Genomic DNA, 8,468 nt, shown 5'->3' with positions numbered 1-8,468 from the left:
AAATTCAGGCCTATGTCTTTGTCAGAATGGGTTATGTGCAAGTGGTTTCCTCTTATTATCTCGGACTCACGCTGAAAAGAATTTGTTCTGAAAATTTATAAGCTTTCCTGATGGCCCAGTGGATAAGGCACAGGAGAAAGAAACTGTTGCAAATTTCATTTGTGAAGCAACTCGATGGGGATAAAGATTTATGCCTTAAAACACAAAATAAAAAATCAGGCAGTATTTTTTTCTGGAACAGACATAAATAATGCAAACCAAATGAAAGTTGTTAGAGTTTGCCTCATTGACATATTTGTGTAATTAATAAGGCTTAAGTTATCAAATTGTACTGTCCACAAGCTTAAGTGATGAAAAGCCTTAATTTGTATTATTGGAATGTGGTTAATAAGTCAAGGCTAGAACTGTAAGTAAAGGGTATAAGTTTGTTGCAAGGAAGCCAAAAGCACCCATCTCATTGGTCAAGAATTGCAAATACTGTATTTGGTTGGCAGTTATTAGTTCTGTTGGCACAGGTGCACAAACATGGGCTGAATGTTGCAAAAGCTGCCAGCTAAAAGGGTATAAAAATAGGACACTTGCCAGGGGTCTTTGCACTTGCTAAGTGTCAGCATTTGTCACATGACAAATGGAGCATTTATTGGGAGAGAAAGTTAGGAGTGAGTACTTGCTCATATTATATCATATCAAGTTAATATTTGTATAAGACATTGCCAGTTGACAGGTAATTGACGCCAGGCTATGGGCAGCTGTAGAATCCCAGCATCAGGTTTAATTAGTGGCAAAAGCAAAAAACTGCAGATGCTGGAAATCCAAAACAAAAACAAAAATACCTGGAAAAACTCAGCAGGTCTGGCAGCGTCCGTGGAGAGGAGCACAGTTAACGCTTCAAGTCCGAATAACCCTTCTGTCACCCTCTCTCACCACCTCTCTCAGACCCCCACTATCTCAGGCCCTGCCTCTCTTCCCACCCCTCTCTCCCACCCACCCCTCATCCCTCCGTCTCACCCCCTCTCTCTTAACCGCTCCCTCTCCCTCTCACCCCCTCTCTCGCCACCCCTTCTGTTGAAGGATCATTTGGACTCGAAAAGTTAACTGTGTTCCTCTCCACGGATGCTGCCAGACCTGCTGAGTTTGTCCAGGTATTTTTGTTTTAATTAGTGGAAAAAGTAATTGTTTTCGGGCTGAGATAAAATCCAATACATTCAGCTGGTTAAAGTCCAGCTTGGGATAATCAGTAGTAAAGTACAGTCATTTTGGAAAAGTCACAATTAGAAAGCTGTTTCCACTAGTGAGCGAGGGAGAGCAATGGCAAGTGAGAGGGAGAGTGAGGATCAACAAAACGAGCGGGGGTGAGCGCGGGCAGGGGAGAGCAAGGGAGAGCAGGGGGGAGCAAGTGAGAGCGAGAGCAAGGGCAGGGGAGAGTGAGAGGGGATGAGAGAAAGGGAGCGGGGTTGAGAGAGAGCAGGGGTGCAAGAGAGGTGATGTGAGAAAGGGAGAGGTGGTGAGAGAGGGATGAGAGAGAGAGGGTGAGAGGGGGGATGAGAGAGAGAGCAGGGGTGAGAGAGGTGGTGAGAGAGATAGAGGGGTTACTGAGAGAGGCGGTGGTGAGAAGGAGAGGGGGTGGCGAGAGAGGGGGTGAGAGGGAGAGGGAGTGGTTGAGAGGGGTGAGAGGGGATGAGAGAGAGAAGAGAGAAAGTGGGTGAGAGGGAGGGAAGAGGGGTGGGTGGGAGAGGGGGTTGGGAAGAGAGGCAGGGCCTGAGATATTGGGTGTCTGAGGTGGTGAGAGTGGGTGAGAGAGGGAGACGGGGTGAGAGAGATTGAGAGGGGTGGGAGGGGGTGCGAGAGAGAGAAAGAAGGGGGTGGGAGAGAGAGGTGGTGAGAGAGAGGGGTGAGAAAGATGGTGCGAGACGGGTTGAGGGGGTGAGAGAGAGGGCGGTTGCGTGAGAGAGGGGGGGTTGCGTGAGAAGGGGGTTGTGTGAGAGGGGGTGTGAGAGAGGGGGGCTGTGTGAAAAGGGGTTTGTGTGAGAGGGGTTGTGTGAGAGGGGGTGTGAGAGAGGGGGGTTGCGTGAGAGGGGGGTTGTGTGAGAGGGCTTGTGAGAAAAGGGGTTGTGAGAAAGGGGGTGTGCAGAAAGGGAGTGTGCGGGAGAGGATGAGAGGGGGTGAGGGAGAGGGGGAGGTGTGAGAGAGGGAGGGGTGAGAGAGCGAGAGGGGTGTGTGAGAGAAAGGGGGATGAGAGGGAGGGGGGAGAGAGAGGGGGGAGCGAGAGAGGGGGGAGAGAGGGGGGTGAATGAGAGAGAGGGGTGAGAGAGGTGGTGAGAGGGGGGTAAGAGAGAGGGAGAGTGGTTGAGAGGGTGTGGACAGCAGGGGTGAGACAGAGGGGGGTGAGAGGGAGGGTGAACGAAAGGGGGTTGAGATATAGAGGGGTCAGGGAGAGGGCGTGGTGAGAGAGAGTGAGCTGAGAAAGAGAGGGAGATGGGGGTGAGAGAGAGAGATAGGGAGGTGAGAGAGATAGAGTGGGGTTGGTGAGAGAGCGAGAGGAGGGGCTGGTGAGAGGGGGTGTGAGAGGGAGGAGGGGGCATGAGAGAGGGGTGGTGAGAGAGGGAGGTGAAAGAGAGAGGGTGTGAAACAGAGAGAGGGGGTGAGAAAGAGAGAGGGGGTGAGAGGGAGAGGGAGGGAGTGAGAGTGAGAGGGGTGAGGGCGAATTGTTGAGAGAATGAGAGATGGGGTGAGAAAGAGAGAGGGTGTGAGAGATAGAGAGAATGGGGGTGAGAGAGCAGGGAGAGCGAGGGAGTTTGAGAGCGAGGGAGATCGAAGGAGAGCTAGAGGGAGAGGGAGAGCAGGGGGGGTGCGAGAGAGGTGGGGAGCAAGAGCGAGAGTGAGGGGGGTTAGCGAGAGTGGGGGGGAAGTGACAGTGGGGAGGGTAGCGAGAGTGGGTGGGAAGGGAGAATGGGACCGGGGGAGCGGGGTGTGAACAGGAGAGAGCAAGAGTGAATGAGAACGAGAGGAAGAAGTGGAGAGCAAGAGCAGGGGAAAGCAATAGCGGGGGAGAGCGAGAGCAAGGCAGCAGGAGAGTGAGGGAAAGGGAGAGCGAGGGAAAGGGAGAGCAAGAGGGGGAGCAAGAGCGAGGGACAGGGAGATCAGGGGAGAGGTAGAGTGAGATCGGGGGAGAGCGAGAGCGGGGTGGGAGCGGGAGAGAGTGAGAGCGTGGAGAGCGAGAGTGGAGACCGAGAGTGCAGAGAGCAAGGGAGAGCGAGAGCAAGGGAGAAGGGGAGCAAGAGTGAGGGAGAAGGGGAGCAAGAGCGAGGGAGAGGAAGAGCAGGGGAGAGTGAGAGCCTGGTGGGAGCGAGAGGAAGAGGGGAGAGAGCAAGAGCTGAGGAAAGCGAGTGGGGGAGAGCGAGAGCGAGGGAGAGTGAGAGCAAAAGCAAGGGGGAGGGGTAAGAGAAAGATGATGTGAGGTAGAGAGAGGGGGTGAGAGAGAGAGGGGGTGAAAGAGAGGTAATGAGAGAGAGGGGTTGAGGGAGAGGGGGTGAGAAAGAGGAGGCAGCAGGAGAGAGTGGGGGAGGAAGAGAGAGAGGGGGAGAGAGAGGGCGGAAGAATGTAAGAGAGAGAGAGAGATAGCAGCACGCAGCTGTGAATCATGTAGCTTCATGTGTTAAGGTGGAGTGGGTTAGACTGGTGCCACATGTAAAATGACACTGGTAAGGGGGAAGCCTGTGTCACTGACATTGCTGGATCTCCTGTGGGCAGCTTTCTTCAGGGTCAGTGGCAAAATATTTTTTTTCTTCTCCACTGACCATAAAATCCAACCGAATGTCTTCAAGAGAGTCGGGGAGCATGAAGATTTTAAGTCTGCATCCAATCTTTGTTGAAGACTGTCCATATAATTTTAAGCAGAATGATTATTTTGGAGTTCACCTTGAGAGAAACATTGAATATATTAAAATGGAAGGCTAAAAATGATTACTTTCTATAAAAATGTTGTGCTTCATACCAAAGCTAATGAATATTATAAGGAAACCAAATCTGGGTGCTGTTCACTTTGGTGAGGTCACACTGATGGAACCAAATTCTCTTTTCTAATTGTTGTCAGGGTACTAAGTGAAATGAGTTTTGGTATTCTCAGTCAAATTCTCATTGGGTAACAACATTGCATAATTTGACATATTTTAAGAAAAGGTACAAGGACAAGTAGTATGACTATTTTTGAACTTTCATAAGGTGCAATTAAGAAATATTACTTGAGTATATGTAGGAGCTGCAACAAATGGGAAAGTGTTCCACTGATACAGTCAATAAACTAAGTGAATGCCCCCATTAAAATAGTGGCTATTTCAGACAAATGCACTAGTACATGTTATTGTGCTGCACTTTCAGAGCAATGATATTTTATTCATTTCATTACCACAGCAATATGAAGGAAATAATAAAAGATCCTTACAAAAAGCATTACAAAACAAATGAACAAAACTCAAACACAGAATTTAAGACCTTCTCAAAATAAAAATACCACTTACGAAAGTGTAATAAAGAACAAAGGGATAAATTATTCTACATTATTTACATTTCTGGAATTATTGCCAAAGAATTCTGTTATGGAATACAAAAAATACACGCTGTGTACGGACAACATAATCCCTCTTTTGTTTAATTTTGTAACTCCAGTTCTGTAGATAGTATGTGATGAGGAGGATCTTTACAGGAAGTTGGCCACATATTGAAGAATTCAGCAGGTGATTCCTGAGGAAAGATCCATTGTCATTTCCTGTATGACTGGCTGCCTAGAAAAGGAACAAACAAGTTGAATTTAGATGCAAACAGCTTAACCCTGTTGTCCAAAAATCTGGCTTTTGTCTATTCCCTACTTACTAATTGCATTATTTGTGAGAACAAGAATGCGAATCTTTCAAAGCTGACAGAGAGAGAAATGTAGGTTTCAAGAGCCAAGCAATTTGTCAAGCAATGGCACAGCAGCCATTGATTGGGTGCTAAACAATCTCCTAAACCTCCAATACATTGGGCAAGAAATGCATGTTCATTAACCACCATAACGGAAAAAAAAAAGCCAAAAAAAAAAATCAGCGTGCAGTAACCACAGGCATTATTCCTGTTTCAGGGCCCCTCTGTAAGGCTGGTTTGCTCTGAGGTAGCTGATGTCAGCTGCACTCAGGAAAAATGAATCCATGTGAGCCTAAAGTAAATAACAATCCACAAGTTATGTATATCAGGGCGTGGGAGTGAGAAGTATATCTGGGTAAGGGTTAAGTGATAAGTTGTTAAAATGTACACCTTTGAATGTGGAGGTGAAAGAGACAAATGCTCATCTTCACTTATATGCACAAAGTTGTGAGGGGCCTGGATACAGTGGTGGGAAGGGCCTATTTACATTAGCAGAGAGGTTGGTGCCCAGGGGGCACAAGTTTTTAAAATTCATTTACGGGATGGGGGCATCAGTGGCTAGGTCAACATTTATTGTCCATCCCTAATTCCTCTTGAGGAGGTGGTGGTGAGCTGCCTTCTTGAACCACTGCAGTCCATGTGGTGTAGGTACACCCACAGTGCTGTTAGGGAGGCTGTTCCAGGATTTTCACCCAGCGATTGTGAAGGAATAGTGACATGTTTCCAAGTCAGGATGGTGAGTGGCTTGGAGGGGAACTTCCAGGTGGTGGTGTTCCTGTGTATCTGCTGCCCTTGTCCTTTTAGATAGTAGTGATCGTGATTTTGGAAGGCGCTGTCTAAGGACCCTTGGTGAGTTTCTACAGTACATCTTACATCTTGTGGATGGTACACACTGCTGCCACTGTTCGTCGTTGGTGGAGGGAATGAATGTTGTGGATGGGGTGCCAATCTAGTGAGCTGCTTTGTCCTGGATAGTGTCAAGCTTCTTGAGTGTTGTGGGAGCTGCACTCATCCAGGCAAACGGAGAGTATTCCATCACACTCCTGACTTATGCCTTGTAGTTGGTGGACAGGCTTTGGGGAGTCAGGAGATGAGTCACTCGCCGCAGGACTCCTAGCCTCTGACCTGCTCTTGTAGCCACAGTATTTATATGGCTAGTCCAGTTCAGTTTCTGATCAATGGTAACCTCCAGGATGTTGATAGTGGGGGATTCAGTGACTGTAATGCCATTGACTGTCAAAGGGTGATGGTTAGGTTCCCTCTTGGTGGAGATAGTCATTGCCTGGCACGTGTGTGGCCTGAATGTTACTTGCCACTTGTCAGCCCAAGCCTGGATATTGTCCAGATCTTGCTGCATTTGAACATGGACTGCTTCAGGATCTGAGGAGTTGTGAATGGTGCTGAACATTGTGCAATCATCAGCGAACATCCCCACTTCTGACTTTATGATGGAAGGAAGGTCATTGCTGAAGCAGCTGAAGATGGTTGGGCCTCGGACATTACCCTGAGGAACTCCTGCAGTGATGTCCTGGAACTGAGGCGATTGACCTCTAACGACCACAACCATTTTCCATTGTGCTAGGTATAACTCCAACCAGTGGAGAATTTTCCCCCGATTCCCATTAACTCCAGTTTTGCTAGGGATCCTTGATGACATGCTCAGTCAAATGCTGCCTTGATGTCAAGGGCAGTCACTCTCACTTCACCTCTGGAGTTCACCTCTTTGGTCATATTTGAACCAAGGCTGTAATGAGGCCAGAAGCTGAGTAGTCCTGGCGGGACCCAAACTGAGCGTCAGTGAGCAGGTTATTGCTAAGCAAGTGCAGCTTGATAGCACTGTTGGTGACCCCTTCCATCACTTTACTGATGATGGAGAGTAGACTGATGGGGCAGCAATTGGCCAGGTTGGATTTGTCCTGCTTTTTGTGTACAGGACATACCTGGGCAATTTTCCACATTGCCAGGTAGATGCCAGTGTTGTAGCTGGACTGGAGCAGCTTGGCTAGGGGCGTGGCAAATTCTGCAGCACAAGCCTTCAGTACTATTGCCGGAATATTGTCACGGCCCATAGCCTTTGCAGTTTCCAGTGCCTTCAGCCGTTTCTTGATATCACATTAAATGAGTCAAATTGGCTGAACACTGACATCTGTGATGCTAGTGCCCTCCGGAGGAGGCCGAGATGGGTCATTCACTTGGCACTTCTGGCTGAAGATTGTTGCGAATGCTTCAGCCTTATCTTTTGCACTGCTGTGCTGGGCTCCTCCATCATTGAGGATGGGAATATTTGAGGAGCCTCCTCCTCCAGTGAGTTGTTTAATTGTCCACCACCATTCACGACTGGATGTGGCAGGACTGCAGAGCTTAGATCTGGTCTGTTGGTCGTGGAATCGCTTAGCTCTGTCTATCACTTGCTGCTTATACTGCTTGCTCCACAAGTAGTCCTGTTTTGTAGCTTCACCAGGTTGACACCTCATTTTTAGGTATGCTTGGTTCTGCTCCTGGCATGCCCTCTTGCACTCTTCATTGAACCAAGGCCAATCCATAGGCTTGGTGGTAATGACAGCATAGGGTATATGCCAGGCCATGAGGTTACAGATTGTGGTCGAGTACAATTCTGCTGCTGCATATGGCCCACAGCGCCTCATGGACGCCCAGTCTTGTTTTGCTAGATCTGTTCAAAATCTATCCCATTTAGCACAGTGGTAGTGCTACACAACACGATGCAGGGTGTCCTCAATGTGAAGGCAGGACTTCATCTCCATAAGTTAAGTGCGGTGGTCACTTCTACCAATTCTGTCATGAACAGTTGCATCTGCCGCAGGCAGGTTGGTGAGGATGAGGTCAAGTATGTTTTACCTCTTGTTGGTTCCCTCACCACCTGTTGTAGACCCAGTCTTGCAGCTACGTCCTTTAGGCCTCGGCCAGCTTGGTCTGTGGTGGTACTACTGAGCCACTCATGGTGATGGACATTGAAGTCCCCCACCCATAGTACATTCTGCACCCTTGCTATCCTCAGTGTTTCCTCCAAGTGGTGTTCAACATGGAGGAGTACTGATTCATCAGCTGAGGGGAGCGGTACATGGTAATCTGCAGAAAGTTTCCATGCCCATGGTTGCCCTGATGCCATGAGACTTCATGGGGGCTGGAGTTGATGTTGAGGACTCCCAGGGCAACTCCCTCCTGACTGTATACTGCGGTGCCGCCACCTCTTTTGGGTCGGTCCTGCTGGTGGCAATGGACTTATCCAGGGATGGTAACTGGGACATGATCTATGAGGTGATTTAAAGTGATTGGTGGAAGGATTAAAGGGAAGATTAGGACATTTTTTTTTCACCCAGAGGGTTGTAGGGGTCTGAAACTCTGCCTGAAAGGGTAGTAGAGGCAGAAACCTTCAACTCATCTAAAAGGTTTCTGGATATGCACCTGAAGGGCCGTTACATGCAGAGCTACGGATCAAATGCTGGAAAGTGGGATTAAGGTGGGTTTTTCAGCTGGCGCAAACACGATGGGCCAAGTGGCCCCTTTCTATGATTCTGACTTCACTTTCAAAAAAATGCAGGCCACTTCCT

At 48.6% G+C, this 8,468-nt stretch overlaps 1 protein-coding gene across 5 annotated transcripts in view; it reads right to left on the bottom strand.

Annotated features, from left to right (window-relative positions):
- Nucleotides 1-4,357: 4,357 nt before the first annotated feature.
- Nucleotides 4,358-8,468, bottom strand: part of armc9 (armadillo repeat containing 9) — a 117,142-nt gene continuing 113,031 nt past the window's right edge. For all 5 annotated transcript variants that reach the window (XM_078563920.1, XM_078563923.1, XM_078563922.1 and 2 more), the window contains one exon: nucleotides 4,358-4,781. In XM_078563920.1, coding sequence (XP_078420046.1) covers nucleotides 4,759-4,781 — 23 coding nt within the window. In that variant the 3' untranslated portion in view covers nucleotides 4,358-4,758. The remainder of the gene's footprint in view (nucleotides 4,782-8,468) is intronic.

This window comes from Cetorhinus maximus, chromosome 19, assembly GCF_964194155.1.
Source record: "Cetorhinus maximus chromosome 19, sCetMax3.hap1.1, whole genome shotgun sequence".
Lineage (NCBI taxonomy): Eukaryota > Metazoa > Chordata > Chondrichthyes > Lamniformes > Cetorhinidae > Cetorhinus > Cetorhinus maximus.
This window is presented reverse-complemented; position numbering and strand designations above follow the sequence as displayed.